This window comes from Canis lupus, chromosome 13, assembly GCF_003254725.2.
Source record: "Canis lupus dingo isolate Sandy chromosome 13, ASM325472v2, whole genome shotgun sequence".
NCBI lineage: Eukaryota > Metazoa > Chordata > Mammalia > Carnivora > Canidae > Canis > Canis lupus.
The window spans coordinates 59,237,246-59,256,125 of NC_064255.1; the positions used below are offsets into that span (position 1 = coordinate 59,237,246).

Here is an 18,880-nt window from a genome sequence, read left to right on the forward strand (position 1 = left end):
GGCAGTGCTGCCTCCAGAACAGGGAATTAGCAGGCAAGTGGAAGTAATCACAAGTTCACTTAGTTCCTGCCATTCCAAAGAGTTTAAGCCATCTAACACCCAATATTAAAATTTTGCTTAAATTAGGTATGACAGTCTGCAAGTGAACACCATGTCCAATAACTCATCTTGTATGATGGAATATGACACATCAATTTAAAAATCACATTGTGGGATGCCTGGGTGGCTCAGCGGTTGAGCCTCTGCCTTTGACTCAGGTCATGATCCCAGGGATCAAGTCCTGCATGGGACTCCCCACAGGGAGCCTGCTTCTCCCTCCTGCCGATGTCTCTGCCTATCTCTCTGTGTCTCTCATAAACAAATATATAAAATCTTAAAAAAAAATAAAAAATAAAAAAGAACTGTCTTGTAGTCCTTCCTCTGAATGACTGACTACCTTTTATCTGCATTGCATAGTCTTTATTCTAAAAGTGTCTATAAACATATACAGATCATATTGGTGTGGTCTCAGGTTTATAAGTTTTTCAAATAAAAATATGATGACTGTGTCATCTTATAGAATGGAGGTAGAAAACATATTTAAAACTTGGGACACCTGGGTGGCTCAGTTGGTTAATGTCTGATGTTGGCTCAGGTCATGATCTCAGGGTCCTGGGATCCAGCGGAGGTCTGGCTCCCCAGTCAGCAGGGAGTCTGCTTGTCCCTCTTCCCCTCCTCCCTCATCATCCCTCCCCCTCCTAGTCCCTTTCCTGCTCTCTTTCTCTCAAATACATAAAATATTTTTAAAAAAGAAAATGTATTTAAAACTAAAATGGACTGTGCTTCTCCTATGTGCTGTTAAAAAGATAAATTGAGGCATATTAAAAATTTTGAGTTTAGCTGAGCAAAAATCAATTCAAATTGGGTGGTGCCAAACCAGAAATAGTTAGGGTGTTCCACCCACAAGAGCTGCAAAGAGACTTTTATAAAGAAAAAGCTGAAGTAAGGTAAGGAGATTATTTTTTCACTTTAATTCAATTAGTCAACATATAGTAGATCATTAGTTCCACATGTACTTTTCAATATCTCATCAGTTGTACGTAATCCCCAGTGCTCATCACAGTAAGGAAATTAGTGATTGGCTATAGCTTAAAGCCTAGTTAGCTGTTGTTTGTCTTTACCTTTTGATGTAGTAACATTGAGGCATTTACAAGCTTAGGGTTTGGTTTGCTTACCTGGGTCAGCAGGATGTTTAGAGCCACCTCAATCCAATGGCCTCATTGGTTGATTAATTTGATACAGGTAGGGATAATGTAATTTATTTGAGAGGGAAAAACATTTCTGTCCTATTCCCTTACCCTCTTATAAAGAATGGGGACAACAAGCGGAAGACCAGTAGATTAACTGTTCAGAAGGAAAAAAAACACCAAATGGAAGCCATCCTCCAACCTTCCATCTCTTCCCAAGAATTAGCTGAACAATTGGAAGCAGGAGATATGCAGGATTTATGCCATTTATGTGAATTTGAGCCAAATTTGTTTGAATATTGAAGGACAGGCTAGATGATTAACTGCATTACTCCTAAAAAACGCTTTTGAGGGAAACTGGGTAGAACAGCATTTTAAGGTTAACAGCAGACGGGAAGTCTTTTTAGTTCTTAAGAGTTAAAAAATCGTATGTAATTTTTCTTACAACCAGGTTGAACTCGAACTTATTCCGTGAATTTGAATGCTTGTTCTTAAAGACATAGAGGCCCTTTAAGAAGATAGTTTTTGGCATAAGTAATGATCGATAAGTTATAAATCAGTGGGAAGTAAATTGAGCCAGTAAAAGAAATTAGAAATGTAGTCGTATATCATTAAATCTTAATTTTGACAATGTTGTGAGCAATAGAAGCAAAAAGAAAAAAAAAATGTTCACCTTTAGCCCAGAAAGCTGACTCAGAGCCTGCATAATTCCGATAAGGATCAAATACGTGCTGGCTGCTACATTCTTAAAGGGTCTCATGACAGTACATCTTACTGATAGTTAATACCCAGCTGAATTTCTTGCAGAAAACTCTTGCAAAAGTAATTTTACAAGTAGAAATTTGAAGCAGGGCAGCCTGGGTGGCTCAGCGGTTTAGCACCGCCTTCAGTCCAGGGCCTGTTACTAGAGACTCAGGATAGAATCCCAGGTTGGGCTCCCTGCATGGAGCCTGCTTCTCCTCTGCCTGGGTCTCTGCCTCTCTCTCCTCTCTGTGTTTCTCATGAATGAATAAATAAAATCTTTAAAAAAAGAAAGAAAGAAAATTTGAAGCAAACATTTATGATCTAATAGTCCCTGCACCGGCCCTCCCCCTTGAACACTAAGTATATAACCACCAGCTTCCGACAGGCAAAGCGCAGCCTTTTCTACACATCAGTCTGGTCCTCGTGCTACTTAAATATATTAAGTTGCCACGTAAAATGTCTCAAGAGTTCTTTCTTGACCATCCTGAGCTCAAGGATCCTTACAACAATGTGATTTAAAAAAATTTTTTTATTTATCTATTCATGAGAGAGAGAGAGAGAGAGGAGGGCAGAGACACAGGCAGAGGGAGAAGCAGGCTCCATGCAGGGAGCCTGATGTGGGACTTGATCCAGGGACTGGATCTCAGGATCCCGGGATCAAGCCTTGGGCCGAAGGCAGACGCTCAACCCCCCAGCCACCCAGGGATCCTTAATTGACTCTTTTTTAATGCTTGGTAGAATTCCCCTATGAAGCCATCTGGCCCCGGACTTTTATTTATTGGGAAATATTTAATTTTGATACAATTAAAAATTATACATAAATTGTATACAATTAATTGTGATACAATTTCTTTGCTGGTTATTGGTCCGTTCAAGTTTTCTATTTCTTCCTGTTTCAGTTTTGGTAGTTTATATGTTTTTAGGAACTTACCCATTCCTTCCCAATTGCCCAATTTCTTAGCATATAATTTTTCACAATATTCTCTTTGTTTGTATTTCTGTGATGTTGGTTATGATCTCTCCTCTTTCATTGTGATTTTATTTATTTGGGTCCTTTCTCCTTTCTTTTGGATAAGTCTAGGAGGGGTTTATCGATTTTATTAATTTCTTCGAAGAACCAGCTCCTGGTTTCATTGATCTGCTCTACTGTTCTAATGAATAGTTTTTGTGTTGTTCTTTTTTGTTATTGTTGTTTCCATATCATTTATTTGTGTTCTAATCTTCATTATTTTCCTTCTTCTGCTGGCTTTAGGCTTTTGTTGTTCTTTTTCTAGCTTCTTTAGGTGTAAGGTTAGTGTTGTGCCCAATATTGAGAATCCGAGAAACCACCAAGGAGCTGACACCGATGCAAGTGAATGAAGGTTTATTTGCAAGCTCGAGCTTGGGTCCAAGTTTACCGACACAGCGGAGCAAGGACTTGGACCCCGAAGTGGGTTACAGCTGGGTTTTTTATAGGCTGGTCTAGGGGATTTTTCAGAAGGGGGGGGAGGAATTTCTCAAGTTCCGTTTACATTCTGATATGGGGCTTAAGGGCATTGAGCTCTGTTCTCATTCTAATATGGGACTTTCTGCCTGGGCTTGGGCTCTGTTGTCATTCTGATTTGGGATTCTCTGCCGAGGGCAATTCTGAGCTCTGTTGTCTTTCTGATATGGGATTCTCTGCCGAGTACATTGAGGACATTCTGTAGTCCCCCCCCCCACCCCAAAGTTCAGCTCTTATTCACAGGCCTAAGATGGCTGTACTTGTGCTAATGCTAAACTTGAGGTGGGATGGCCTTAATTTTTCTCGGCCTCCACAGTTAGATTGCATATTTGAAATTTTTCTTGCTTCTTGAGGTGGGCCTGTATACACTTTCCCCTTATGACTGCCATTGTTCCATCCCAAAGGTTTTGGACCATCATGTTTTCATCTTATCTGCTGTTCAGTCCACATTATGGTAAAAAATTATTAGCCTTCAATATTCATGTGTTACTTTCAGCTTTAGCCACACAGAGAAAATGATTCCCAGTCTGATTCCTGAATTCTAAATTCTGGGGGAAGTGACTTGGAACTTATTCCTATTCCTACTTCACCTTCCTAAGCTGTGGCCATAAGATAACTCTGCCATTATACAAAAGTGTCTACCAATAGCTGTGTATCTGAGGAGCAGTTAAGCACAGTTGTAGAGCTGGTCATAATGCCCTACAAGTGTCAATTGTTAGATTTTCAGAAATTCTGGAAGCTGGTTGTTGGGTGTGTTTTTTTTTTTTTTTTTAAGATTTTATTTATTTACTCACGAGAGACACAGAGAGAGAGGCAGAGACACAGGCACAGGGAGAAGCAGGCTCCATGCAGGGAGCCCAATGTGGGACTCGATCCCAGGACTCCAGGATCATGCCCTGGGCTGAAGGCAAACGCCCAACCACTGAGCCACCCAGGCGCCCCTGGAAGCTGGTTGTTAAACACACGGATTATTAAAAATTAGATTTATATAAAGCGATAGTTAAGTGCATTATATTTAAAACAAAAGTAACAAATTTCAAGACTGATCACTTCCCAATTTTTTCAACTAAATTTTAGTATTGTCTATGTTCTTGAGGTGATCTATATTTACATCTATTGCATCTGCAGAGTGGAAATAATATATACGTATGCTACTGCATACTTCTCAACTTTATTGAGTGATGTGATGTCACATTTGTAGCTTGAAATAGGTCATGGTGGGAGTATTTATACCACAGAAATGGGCAAACACTACAGAGAAGACTTTTTTTTTCTGGAGAGCTGGTTTTTAAATATTTACCAGCTCACCACCAGTTAAAGGAGTCCAATTACCCTTTACTATTTACTACTTCTACTACACTAGATGATAAATTCCTTTAAACTGGCTGTAACACAATTGATTCTAATACAGTAGTTTCTTTTATGATTTTTGATATAGCTTTTAAGATCTTATTCATTTATTAGAGAGATAGTGAGAAAGAGAGTACATGTGGGGAGGAGAGGGAGTAGGAGGTTCCCCTCTGAGCAGGGAGCCCCATGTTGGGCTCAATTCCAGGACCCTGAGATTATGACCTGAGCCAACGCAGCTGTTTAAATAACTGAGCCACCCAGGTGCTCCTGATTTTTGATATTCTAACCAAGTTACAAGAAAACTGAGTATGTACCCTGGTTAGCATGATTTGAATCTAATTGATTGTGATGTTTTAAAGGCACCACATCCAAATATACTCTTTATAGTAGAATTCATTCTTCAAATGATTGGATTATATTTTTCTAATACCAGTGGCAGTAAAGGATAGAGGATAGACAGACCTTGGAATCAGAAAAGGCAAGTTCAGACTCTAGTTCTGCAATATACTAGCCATGAACTTCTATCTAGCAATCTATAAAATAAGGGTTAAATGACAGTGCACATAAAACACTTTTTATAGTGCTTGGCAGCTAATCATTACTCAGTAAATTTTGAACTGTTATCTTAGGACATTATTGTCCATGTATCAGTTGCTTCATCTCTAGTTTCCCTAACTCTCCCAACACACATGTATAATACCCTCACCCTTGTACTACGCATTGCCTCGGTATAATGGGCCTGTACTCAATTTAGATTTCCAAGTTAGAATCTCAAACATTTACTGGAAAAAAAAAAGCATTTTGAGTTCATTTTCATGTCTGCATTCAACAAATAATGGCTGCACAGCTCCTTGTTTAGTACTACGGGAGGATAAAACTACAGATAGGGTAAGGATCATACATTTTTTTAAAAGATTTTATCTATTTATTTATTTATTTATTTATTTATTTATTTATTTATTTATTCATTCATGAGATACACACACACACACACACACACAGAGAGGCAGAGGGAGAAGCAGGCTGCATGCAGGGAGCTCGATGTGGGACTCCATTCTGGATCCTAGGATCACGTCCTGAGCCAAAGGCAGATGCTCAACCGCTGAGTCACCCAGGAGTCCCCCCCCCTTTTTTTTTTTTTAATATTTTATCTACTTATTTGAGAAAGAGAAAGAGAGAGAGAGCATGAGTGGTGGGAGAGGTAGATGGAGAGGGGGAGGCAGACTCCCTGCTAAGCAGGGAGACCCATGTGGAGCTCTATCCCAGGACCCTGAGATCATGACCTGAATCAAGCAGACACTTAACTGAGCCACCCAAGTACCTCAAGGATCATACATTTCTTTTTTTTTTTTTTTTTTAAGATTTTATTTATTTATTCATGAGAGACAGAGAGAGAGAGAGAGGCAGAGACACAGGCAGAGGGAGAAGCAGGCTCCATGCAGGGAGCCCAGCATAGGACTTGATCCTGAGTCTCTGGGATCACGCCCTGGGCCGAAGGCGGCGCTAAACTGCTAAGCCACCCGAGCTACCCGGATCATACATTTCTAAAATTTTCAAAAAATTTTAAAATCTTTTTTTTTTAATTTTTTTTTTTTATTTTTATTCATGATAGGCACACAGTGAGAGAGAGAGAGGCAGAGACACAGGCAGAGGGAGAAGCAGGCTCCATGCACCGGGAGCCTGATGTGGGATTCGATCCCGGATCTCCAGGATCGCGCCCTGGGCCAAAGGCAGGCGCCAAACCGCTGCGCCACCCAGGGATCCCAAATTTTCAAAAAATTTTAAAAATTGTTTACCATTTATTTTCATAAACACTTTATAAAGAATTGTACTATTCTGGTACTCCAAGTATATATATCCCAATTTTGGTTCAAAAACTAAGATGGTGGTTTTAAGGATAAATTACTGCTCACCAGGAGGATAAATTACTGCTCACTATGTGTTTGGATAGTCATGTACACAAGTAGCCACAAAGAGAACAGCAAGTGTAATGGGACTACAGAGCATGCTGTGGTCACTTGAGGCAAACTGAGGGATATCTCTCTCTCTCTCACACACACACACACACACACACAAAATACTAGTTTTCCTTTATACAAGGTATACATACTTAACATTGATTAAAAATTAAGGTCAATAGGGACGTCTGGGTGGCTCAATGGTTTAGGGCCTGCCTTCCACTCGGGGCGTGGTCCTGGAGTTCTGGGATCGAGTCCCACGTCAGGTTCCCTGCATGGAGCCTGCTTCTCCCTCTGCCTGTGTCTCTGCCTCTCTCTCTCTCTCTCTGTCTCTCATGAATAAATAAATAAAATCATTAAAAATGTAAGCAAATAAAATTACGGTCAATAAAAGAAAAGTGGAAAGAAAATGTCACAGTTAGGAAGCATGTTTGATTCCTTATACAGAGCATGGAGGGTACCAATGCACAGCCTTTTAGGCAAATGCCACATAAAACAACTGGAATATAATTTAAGATACAAGAAATAGCTCTGATTGTTTCACAGATTTTGCTGACTTAATCTCATCTCTAGCAAATATCTTTCTTATTTCCTTCTCCCAGAATCAAGTCATCATTATGGGGAGTTGGTGTTGATTGTTTTTTTACTTTGGCTGCTCTTTATGCCATAAACAGCATTTTAGTCTTCTGCTCTTGACCCTGTGGATTTTTTTTTTTTTTTTATTCATGGCCTCTGGCTTATCTGTTTCTGTTTCTGCTGATTTTACTTTTTTTAAAAAATTGAGCTATAATTGACATATAATACTGTATTAGTTTTAGGTGTACAACATAATGATTTGATATATGTATATATCGTGAAATAATTACCACAGGACATTTAGTTAAAATCCATTACCACACATAGTTACAAATTTTGTCCTTGTGATGAGTACTTTTAAGCTTTACTCTCTCAGCAATTTTGAAAAATGCGATACACTATTATTAAATATAGTCACCATGATATATATTGCACTCCCAGGACTTTTTTATCTTCCAACTGGAAGTTTGTACCTTTTGACCACCTATCCTTATTTTGCCTACCTTCCTACTCCTTGCTTTTGACAACCATCAATCTGGTTGATTATAAACTGTATATTATATAACTATAATTATAAATTCAGCTTTAAAATATTTTATTTTATTTTATTTTAAATTTTACTTATATTTATTTAATTTTATTTTCTATATTTTTAAGTAGGTCCCATTTCTAGTGTGGAACCCATTGTGGGGCTTGAATTCATGACCCTGAGATCAAGACCTGAGCTAAGATCAAGAGTCAGACACTTAACTGACTGAGCCACCTAGGGGCCTGTGGTTCACACATATAAATGTGGTTCCACATATAAATGATGTCATATAGTATTTGTCTATCTCTGTCTGACTTATTTTACTTTAATTAGCATAATGTCCCAAAGGTCCAACCATGTTGTAAAAGGCAGGATTTTCTTCTTCTTCTTCTTTTTTTTATAGCTGAATAATATTCTATTGTACACACACACACACACACACACACACCAATATTTTCTTTATCCATTCATTAATCCATGGGCACTTTGGTTGCTTTTCCATCTTGGCTATTACAAATAATGCTACAATGAACATGGAGGTGCAGATATCTTTTCAAGATAATGTTTTCATTTTCTTCAGATAAATAACTAGAAGTGGACTTGCTGGATCATATGGTAATATTATCTTAATTTTTTGAGGAACCTTCATACTGTTTTCTTTTTTCTAAAGATTTTACTTATTTATTCATGAGAGACAGAGACAGAGACAGAGAGACAGAGACACAAGCAGAGAAGCAGGCTCCATGCAGGGAGCCTGACTTGGGACTCGATCCCAGGTCTCCAGGATCACGCCCTGAGCCGCAGGTGGCGCTAAACCGCTGAGCCACCCAGGCTGCCCCTTCATACTGTTTTCAATGGTGGCTGTACCAGTTTGCATTCCCACCAACATTGCACAAGGGTTCCCTTTTCTCCATATCTACTGAATACTTGTTCTTTCTTTCTTTTTTGATAATAGTCATTCTAAAGGTATGAGGTGAGATACCTCATTGTGGTTTTGACTTGCTTTTCTGATGATCAGTGATGTCGCACACATTTTCATATACCTGATGGCTATGTGCATCTTCTTTTGTGCATCTTCTTTTGAAAAAAAAATAGTTCCTCTACCTATTTTTAATTGGACGGGTTTTGTTTTTTTTTTTTTTTGGTCTTTTTTTTTCTGCTCTTGCGTTGTAGGAGTTTTTTTTTTTTTTTATACATTTTGAATGTTAACTCCTGATCAGATATATTATTTTCCCATTCCATAAGTTACTTTTTCATTTTGTTGATAGTTTCCTTTACAATACAGAAGCTTTTTTAGTTTGATGTAGTTTCACTTTTTTTTTTTTAAAGATTTTATTTATTTATTCATGAGAGATACAGAAAGAGAGGCAGAGACATAGGCAGAGAGAGAAGCAGGCTCCTCGCAGGGAGCCAGAGGTGGAATCGATTCCCGGATCCTGGGATCATGCCCTGAGCGAGCCAAAGGCAGAGGCTCAACCATTGAACCACCAAGCCGACCCACTTGTTTTTGTTTTTGTTGCCAAATCCAAAGAGTCATTGTCATGACAAATGTCAAGGAACTTACCCCTATGTTTTCCTTTAGGAGTTTTATGGTTCGGGTCTTATATTCAAGTCTTTATTCCATTTTGAGCTGATTTTTGTGTATGGTATAAGATAGATGCCCAGTTTCATTCTTTGGCATGTAGATATCTAGCACCATATATTAAAGATGCTATCTTTTCCCTGTTTTTTGTTTGTTTTTAAGAGTAACAAATGTTTATTTAGAAATGGATAAGTAATACAAAGTCTTCTTCCTTATTGCCTCTTCCTTTCCTTTGAACAAGAGACACAGATGGGGAATATACAAGAGTGAGTGAGAGGTAGAGTGGGACACAAGAGAGACCACATTCTCTTCCCAGTTTCCTATGATGACATCGTGTTGAGCAGAGTAGAAAAACAGGCTTCAGCCCCCAATGTATCATATGGCTATCCAGAGGACAATGTCCAGATCACCAGACAGCTGCAGCTGGGCTCAATGAAACTCTGTAATAACCAGAGAGGCCTGACATGGGACTAGGATGGGGGAGGAGAGGGTAAATCATGCATGCAATGCCTTTACTGTCCTACTTTGAAACAGAATCCAAGCTGTGATCCAACTGTCCCTAATACCTGGGAGACCAGGTCTGTCTGGGTGCTTTCTTTGGCCAAGAGGGAGAAAGGGTAGGAGGAATGTCTTCCAGTACTAAAGAGAACTAAATTTGTACCCATTCAAAGAGGAAGAAGGGAACAAAAGGAGTTTCTTTTTTCTTTTCTTTTCTTTTCTTTTCTTTTCTTTTCTTTTCTTTTCTTCTTTCTTTCTTCTTTCTTTTTCTTTCTTTTCTTTTTCTTTCTTTCTTTTCTTCTTTTCTTTTCTTTTTTTTCTTTTCTTTCTTCTTTCTTTTCTTTTTTTAGAACTGGAAGTAGAGCACCATTAGGCACATTCCTTAGATTTCCCAGACCTGCACAACCCCAGAGCTGGAGGACTGAGCTGGTCTCAAACTCAGGTCTTCTCTGCTTCACAGATTTAATTCTGTGGAACATGAGTTTGTCGGTTTCCTTCTTCACTGGGCTAGCCCAAGCAGGTCACGAGAGGCTCTTAGTACCTCAAATCCATTTTACTTTTTGGCTTGTGCCTTTCACAGCACTTGCTACTGGTTTACTGGTTTTGTAGAGCTCCCTGAATCCTGCTCCCTAACTCGCTCCAGCTCTGCCAGCCTGGATTCCCATTACAGCCCCAACAAACAAACAGAAGACTGAGAATGACATTGGAGCAAGGACACCTATATTCAGGGTTAAGTAGGAGGAAAGTAAGGGTTACCTGTTGATTTTCATGACTCCCTCCCTGTAAGTTTACCAGAGGTTGGCTCTGTCCCTCTATCCATGGCCCCAATTCCTAGCAGTCAATACTATACAGTTATCCTATCTGGATTCTGGTAACTTCACCCTGAATTTTCTCATTCTAGCCTAGTGTAGTGCTATGGAATCCAGATTAAGTGAGGAAGAATATAGCCAGCATTTGTAGCTGAGTTGCACAGTCAGTACTGAGTAAATGCCAGCTACTGATATTATTGAGAAATAGAACAATTTTAGAAGCCCAGAATCTTTAAATACCCTAGGAGTAATTATTTTTTAAATGCTGTGCAAAACCCTGGTTATTTTTAATACTATATTTTGAAAATCTGTTTCCTATTTCAAGAATTAAACCAATATAATTTTCGTTAAAGGAGGCAAGGCAGTCTTCTGTGGTACACACACAAAAAGAACACTAAAAGAAACTTGATGTTGATATCTAGATGCAGAAGAAAAGGTTCAGGTACCTGGTTTCAAATCAGAAGACTAATATAATTTCAAATGTAAGAATGCTGTGTAATATTTAATTAGTATTCATATTTTTATTGACTTTTTCAACTTAAAAGTTTGTTGTTATAAATAACTTCATCCGCTGAGCATGCGGTTTAAATGAGATAATATACGTGAAAGAAAAGTTAAAGTTCTAAGTAAACGTGCCAGTCAAATGTTATTTTAAGACTATATACTATGCTGAATTGTGCAAGCCAGAACACGCTACACCAAGCACTCTGCTACATTACATTCAATTGTTCAGCAATATTTACTGTGGTTTGGTAAATGTGATCCTTCCTCATTCTTTGGCAGTTCTGGAAGAGTTTCAAGCAATTTGTTAACCAGAAAGGACCTAGTGTTACTAGGAACCAGACTTGAATTCAGTCTGATTCCAGAAGATGGTGCAAAATACATATTGAAATATGCTTATTGATTCCCATCAAGGTATCTTTAAATCTTTTTTTTTTTAAGATTTTATTTATTTATTTATTTATTTATTTATTTATTTATTTATTTATTCATGAGAGACACAGAGAGAGAGGCAGAGACACAGGCAGAGGGAGAAGCAGGCTCCTCGCAGGGAGCCTGATGTGAGCCTTGATCCTCGATTGTGTCCTGAGCCAATTCCTGGACCCCAGGATCACGCCCTGAGCCGAAGGCAGACCCTCGACCACTGAGCCACTCAGGCGTCCCTCTTTAAATCTTTATAAACCTATCTCCCATGGTTCAGGACATTCCCTCTCTAACTTCTTCATTGTGTTATTTTATAAAAAGATCTCATCTTTAGGATGCATGAGAGAAGATATTTTCAGTTACTGCTTAGCTCTGATAACATAATCATGGATTATCAAATGGTATTTTGATATCATCTCAATTTTTTTTGGCTGTTTCTCTTGTTCTTTAAGATTATTAAAGAAAACTTCAAATATATTTTTAAGAAAGTAGAGAGGAGAGTATGTGTCTCTATGCATGCACTATCACCCATTTTCAACTCATAAGCATGCTTGTTTCATAGCTAACCACCCTATAACTTCTGTTCTTATATCACTTCTTTTGAAGCAAATCTTGGATTCTGTATCTTACCATCTGCAAATATTTTAGTGGGTGTCATGAAATTATAAGAATTCTTTTTAAAACATAACTTACTACAACTAAAAAAAAATCAACAACAAGTTTTTAAAATTAATTCACTCAGTTTTTGAAGTTTGTGATAGGTATATGTGAGTATGAATATGTGTTTGTGTGTGTACTCATGTATTCAAATCAGCGTCTAAATAAGGTCCAAGGTATTAGTTTCATAGAGCTGCTAAAAAAAAAAAAATGCCTGAAACAGGGTGACTTAAAACAATAGAAATTTATTCTCACAGTTCTGGAGGCTAGAAGTCTGAAATCAAAATGTAGACAGGGTCATGCTCCTTCTGAAACCTGTAGGGGAGACTCTTTCTTTGGCTCTCTTAGCTTCTGGTTTTAGCACGTTATCCTTGGAGCTCCTTGGCTTTATCACCCAACCCAACTCTGTTGTCACGTGCGTGTTTCTTTGTGTATATCACTGTGTCTCTTTTCCTCTTGTCAGAATACCAGTCATACTGAGTTAAGGGCACACCCTACTTCACTCTTACCTCACCTTAATGAGTTACATATGAAAAAACCCTATATCCACATAAGATTACATTCTGAGGTACTTCAGTTTAGGTCTTCAACATATTCTTTTGGGGGACACAATTCAACCTATAACATCGATGTACTATAATTGGTTTATAGATTTTACATCTCTCATATGTTTAATGTATAGAATACTTACTCCTGTAGAATTTCCTATTGTCTGGATTTTGCTAATGGTATTTGTATGGATTACTTAACTTATTCATCTGTGCTTTTCCTATTCCCTAGAGCATGATTTTTCAGCATGAGCACTATTGGCATTTGGGTAAGATAGTTCTTAGTTAGTGGGTAGGGGTGTGTATGTGGATAGCTTTAGACTTCTGTGCATCATAGGGTGTTTAACAGCATCCCTGGCTCTTACCCATTATGAGCTACTAGCATTTCTTCTGTTGGGCCAACCATAAATTTCTCCAAAAATTGCCAAATATCCCCATGGCACAGAATTTTCCCTGGTTTAGTTTTTTGGCAAGATTATTTCATAGATAATGTTATGTATTATGTTATGTTATGTATCCCCCATCAAGGGGCACATAAAATCTGATTGTCTTTCTGATATATAAATTAGCAACCTTTAATAATCATTGCCTTGATCTGTATTTCATTAATAGCCATAAAATAGCAGTCCTAGGTTTATCATTGCTTCACCCCGGCCATGTATTAGCTCATATACGTTCATAGAGAAACTTTATCAACTATTTGCTTGGTAACCCCAAGATACAGTTCTACTTGGAAACACAAGATTAATGATGATTTCTCTTTGTTTACAAGTTTTTAAAATAACTTATTCCTTAGTTAGCATCATCCAAAGAGGACCGAGGGGCCTGTTTCTTTTTAACTATTTTAGAATTTATCGATTGAAACATAATCCAATGCAATTTTATCTTTACAGAGGAACAAAATGTCTCATATTTGGCTAGTGGGAGCCACTTCAGTTAGCAGCTCTTCTGAGTCATTTTGACAGGATCCTAGCATTCTCTGATCAGTTTTCCAGTATGATCAGATGTCTTTGATTCACATTGTATATTTGCCTTCCCTATGTTGATATTCTTTAAGACTTGGGATTGAGTCTTCCTTACTCTATAGACCTTTTCCAGGGCAAAAGCACACTTGATACATAGACACTTCAATCAGTAATATTGGCCAGGTAAAGGCAATTGAGAGGGATGATTCTTATTGAAAAGTGATTAAAAGCATTACACGTCAACAAAAGCACACAAGCACTGTGTTGGTTCAAAGAAAGTCTTAGATCAGCAGGCATCAATTTGCAAGGTGTGTAATGTAATCTAGTCTTGCCTGATTTATTTATTCTTTTTTCTTTAGTCTTGCCTGATTTAAAGTTGAGTATTGTGAAAAATATGTTTCGGAGACTCCAGATTTTATTGTTTTCCTCTGAGGAGTGCTGATGACTTTGAACTTATGTATGACTGGTTTTACATTTTATAGCCATTAATCTTTGGAAGGTGCAAGGTGTTTTCCATTCCTGCCCTCCAGTGGGCTCAACCTTGAAACTCTGTCTCCTCAAATCTTGTACTGCTCTTGTTTCAGGCGAGGTCCTGATTAGGCCCTTGGGATCCCTTTCATTGGCATTCTTCTTACATCCTTGACCATACCATGGCCTCTTTTTCCCTCAGAACCTTTGTATGTGCTGTTCTCTTCCTGGAAGACTCTTTCCTTCACCTGTTACTAGGTATCAGTCTCAACTTCACCTCAATAAGGCCTTTACTAGTTTTTCCACATAAAAAGCTCGCCTCCCCAACCCTGCCTCACTATAATTGCCTCTTACTTGTGTCTTTCATAGAGTTCATCATGATTTTTAAATTTTTTTTTTTACTTATGTCTTGTCTCCTTAATTAGAATGTAAAGTTGAACTCCTTGAAGAAATTAGATTCTATATAATAAATGAATCTTTAAACCCTAGAGTCTGTAACAATATTTGGGACTGGAACAGGAATTTAATAAACACTCGCTGACTGAATCAATAAGCGAGTAGAACATGATATAATGCTTTTCTTGATTCAGCCTTTTCTTACCTAACCATTGAATATCGACCTGAATCCAACCAGGGCAGCTCTGCCACCTTGGACCTTTTTTTCCCGAAAAACATCGTTCTACCCACCACCTCTACCCTTTCTTCCTAGGTTAATAATAGTGTTTCAGTTCTCAGGTAGGCTTAATTGTCCCTTCCCCAGAAAGCTTTCCTGGACTCTATTCTGTACCCTCCACCAGTCTGAGTGACACGCCCCTGAGAGTCCCCATAACACTGCGTTTACTTGAGGCACTACTATCAATTGGGTGGGGGCCGGAGGTAAATTGCCTGGACTTGAATTATGTTTGTTACCACTCCTGGTGACCCTGAGCACTTTAATTTCATATTTCCTCACTTTCCCTTTATGTAACGTAGAGCTAGAAATAATCGAATTGGGCTTTTGGAAGATGATATTAGATTGCACAGGCCAAATACTTAGAGCAGTACCTGGGCACACAGTAAGCACACACAATTTTCAGCTATTCCTATTACACACCAATCTTCTGTTATCTTGCTTCTTCCATACATTTTACTGGAGAATTCCTTAAGGGCAGAAATACTGTTGTTTATCCTTCATTCCTAAGCGTCTGATAAGCAGCTGGGTTTTACATTACCTGTTTTTTTCTTCCTCCCCCCCCCCCCCCCCCCCGCCCCGCAGGCCCTCTTTGAGCTCCTCCCACTGACATGAGCTTGGCCTCAATTTGTTACAAAGGCCAGCAAAAAACCAAGACACTCTACACTACTTGTCTTCCTTTGAACAAGCTGTTAGTTTTTATGTGACAATGTTACCCTTGCTTCCCTTCAAAATTTCCTTCACTTGTGAACTCAGTTATGGGACAGTGAAACTAAGGGACATTTTCAATCTTTTGGACAATGAACTTTTAAATTTATTTTTATTTTTTAATTTCTTTTAATATTTTAATATTTTTTAATATCTTAATTTTAATTTTTTAATTTTAATTTTTTAAAATTTTTAATTTTTTATATTTTTTATTTTTATATTTTTTATTTCTTATTTATTTTTTTAATTTTTAATTTTAAGATATTTTTTATATTTTTGTATTTTTTTACTTTTTTAAATTTTTTATTTTTATTTTTAATTTTTTAAATTTTTAATTTTTTATATTTTTTATTTTATTTTTTATTATTTATTTTATTTATTTATCTTTATTTTTTATTTTTATATTTTTATTTTTATATTTCATATTTTTATTTTTATTTATTTTTATTTTTAAAATATTTTATATTTTTTATATTTTACTTATTTTTATTTTATTTTTTACATTTTTTATTTTTTTATTTTTATATTTTTATTAATTTGTAAATTTATTTTATTTTTATTTATTTTTATTTTTTAATTTTTAATTTTTAATTATTTATTTTTATTTTATTTTTTATTTATTTTTATTTTTTATTTTTTAAGTATTTTTTATTTTTATTTTTTATTTTTTTATTTTTACATTTTTTTATTTTTATTAATTATTTTTAAATTTATTTTATTTTATTTATTTTTATTTTTTATTTTTAATTGTTAATTTTTTAATTTTTAATTTTTTTAATTTTTAATTTATTTTATTTTTAATTTATTTTTATTTTTTAATTTTTTTAATTTATTTTTTTATTTTTTTTGACTATGAACTTTATGAGGATTTCCTTGCAGATTTTTTCCCCCTCCTTCCAGATTTTACCGTATTGTGTAGTTAGGTGACTTTTGGACACTTGTGGAGTTTCAATTTCTCCAGAGTCTGTTTACGTCGACGTGTGCCCCCCCCCGCCCCGCGCCTCGCTAGTGTCTAAATCAAACCTGGGACTTCGTGACTTACGCAGCTGCTAGAGTACAGCGGGACTAACCTCCTCAAGCACAGCGAGCGAGGCGGGCTTTTCTGGGCCAGGTGAGCCGGCGGCGTCCGCGCTGCCCGCGGCTCGGCCTAGGGCAGCGGAGCAGAGGCGGCCGCCAAGGGACCGGCCCGGACTGCGCCCGCCTCCGGTTTCCGAGCGGGGCCGCGAGCTGCGCGGCACAGCCGGAAGCACCTTTGCCCGAGGGAGGTCCGTCAGTCGGCTTTCCGGGGAGGAAGCGGCGCCACCCGGGCGCACCCAGCGCGGCCCCCCGCCGGGCAAGCTACAACCCCGGCGACCCAGTCCCTAAACGGAGCCTCCAGCGGCGGACATCCGGGCTGCGGGAGGCTGAGCGACGTGATGACGCCACCACGCGCCCCTGCCCGCCCGCCGCCCCGCCGCCCCGCCGCCCCGCCCCTCTCCGCACTGTGACGCTTCCAGCGAGGAACGAAGCGTAAACAGCGCAGGGCATTTCGGGAGCGGGATTGTTTCGCGCAGGAAGCAGGCTCCATTTTAGCGCCGCCCGCCGTCGCCATCTGTTTCCCTTCCCTCCCCCTCGCCCCCTCCCGTCCCCAAACCCCAACGAGAGGGCCGGGCCTAGGGCGCCAGGGGTTGCGGTGGAAGGAGAGACGGGAGAAAGGGAAGGAGCAGGAAGGAAAAGGGTGAGTGAGAAGGGAGCGCCGTGGAGGCCCAGTGAGCAGCGCGCAGCCCAGCGGCCGGACTGACGGACGTGCCCGAGCCACGGCTGCCGCGGCTGCGGCGCCCGCGCGAGTCGCATCGAGGCGGCGGCGGCGGCGGCGGCGGCGGCGGCGGCAGCGGCGGAAACAGGAGGGGAGCAATGGCGGCCGACAGCCGGGAGGAGAAAGGTTAGTGCGGAGGAAGGTGACCGGGCGGAGGCGACGCTCCGGGGTGCTGGAGGAGCCGCGGCGTCGTTGCGGGGTGGGGGAGGGGGAGGGGGAGGGGGTGGGGGTGGGGCTCGGGCTCAGCCTCAGCCTCAGCCTGCCCCGCGCCCGGCCGCCGCTGCCCCTCCGAGACTCCCGCACTCCCTGGAAGAGACCAGGCCCGCCTTTTGGTCCTCGGTGCCCGTCTGACCTGGCGCTCCCCGTCGCCTAGGGTGGTGGTTCTTGATCCCGTTCCCCTCTCGGCTTTCCGTTTGGCAGCCCTGGGCGCGGCCGAGAGGGCCTGTTGTGAGTGGCCGGCCGGCCCCCAGGTTTATTTCCCGGTGGGATGCTGGCCGCGGATGTAATGCGTATTTTCCGAACGGCTCTTTTCTTTTAGGCAGAATTTCGAAAAGCTCTTAATGGCGCGATCAAAACTGGTAGCCGAGTGAGAGCGGTGTTTAAGAAGTTGTGCAGGTGCAGTAGTGGATCCCGAAAAATACCTACCGAGTTACTTACGGCGCTTCCTGTTAAACAGGCAAAGGGGCAAGAATCGCTCTTTTGGTTTTTTTTTATTGTTTGTTTGTTTCCGAACCCTTATTTTGGAAGACATTATGTTTGGAAAGATACTTAATCTGATTTAGACTTGGCCAAAAAAAAAAAAAAAAGAAAGAAAAGAAAGAAAAGAAAGAAAGAAAATCCTGGCCACTATTCTGATAGAAACAAATTGTGCTAGCCCCCAAAGGATACGACCGGGAACAAATGGGAGTGATTTATAGAAAGCTGTAGGAATAACATTACAGTGAAATACAGGAAGAACTGGTGTTGGCAGAATGGAATGTCATGTGCTTTGAAATGCCGACCTCCCAGGCCTACAGGTATTAATACATATCCCGGATCATTACCCGTCTAGCGAGTGATCTGGACTGGATGCTGCTTTTAGGGGGAGTCTTTTTCTGACTTTAAGATTACCTTGGTAGTTTTGGAAAGGTTATAGTTGATAAAATATATATATATATATATATATATATATATATATGGCACAGCTGCTGCTCTGTGTCTCACAGATCTACTTGTCTGTGTGGCTAATTAACCTGGGGGTGGGGGGTTTGTTAAATGGATCCTAGGGTCAAATTGCATTTAGGCCATGATCTCTCTAATTTTTCTCTTTAAGAGGAAGAAGAGTCTTCGTGCTTCAGCAAACTGCTCAAGAGTAGGGACAGGTTTGGGAAGTGGTGCGTGGGAATATGTT

The 18,880-nt window shown here is 39.5% G+C and overlaps 2 protein-coding genes across 14 annotated transcripts in view; one reads left to right on the forward strand and one right to left on the reverse strand.

Annotated features, from left to right (window-relative positions):
* Positions 1-17,286, reverse strand: part of LOC125752372 (uncharacterized) — a 32,607-nt gene extending 15,321 nt beyond the window's left edge. Inside the window, exons 1-2 of the mRNA XM_049093081.1 lie at positions 17,128-17,286; positions 16,766-17,056 (exon numbers count right to left, since the gene is read on the reverse strand). Of these exons, the coding sequence (XP_048949038.1) occupies positions 16,766-17,056; positions 17,128-17,286 (450 nt within the window). The remainder of the gene's footprint in view (positions 1-16,765; positions 17,057-17,127) is intronic.
* The window catches only part of YTHDC1 (YTH domain containing 1), a 39,576-nt gene continuing 37,913 nt past the window's right edge, over positions 17,218-18,880 (forward strand). For 2 of the 13 annotated variants that reach the window (XM_025435546.3, XM_049093017.1), the window contains exon 1: positions 18,296-18,506. In XM_025435546.3, the coding sequence (XP_025291331.1) occupies positions 18,467-18,506 (40 nt within the window). In that variant the 5' untranslated portion in view covers positions 18,296-18,466. Of the gene's footprint in view, positions 17,617-18,148; positions 18,507-18,880 lie in introns of those variants that run through there. The other 11 variants (XM_025435544.3, XM_025435552.3, XM_049093016.1 and 8 more) reach the window with 11 other exon arrangements.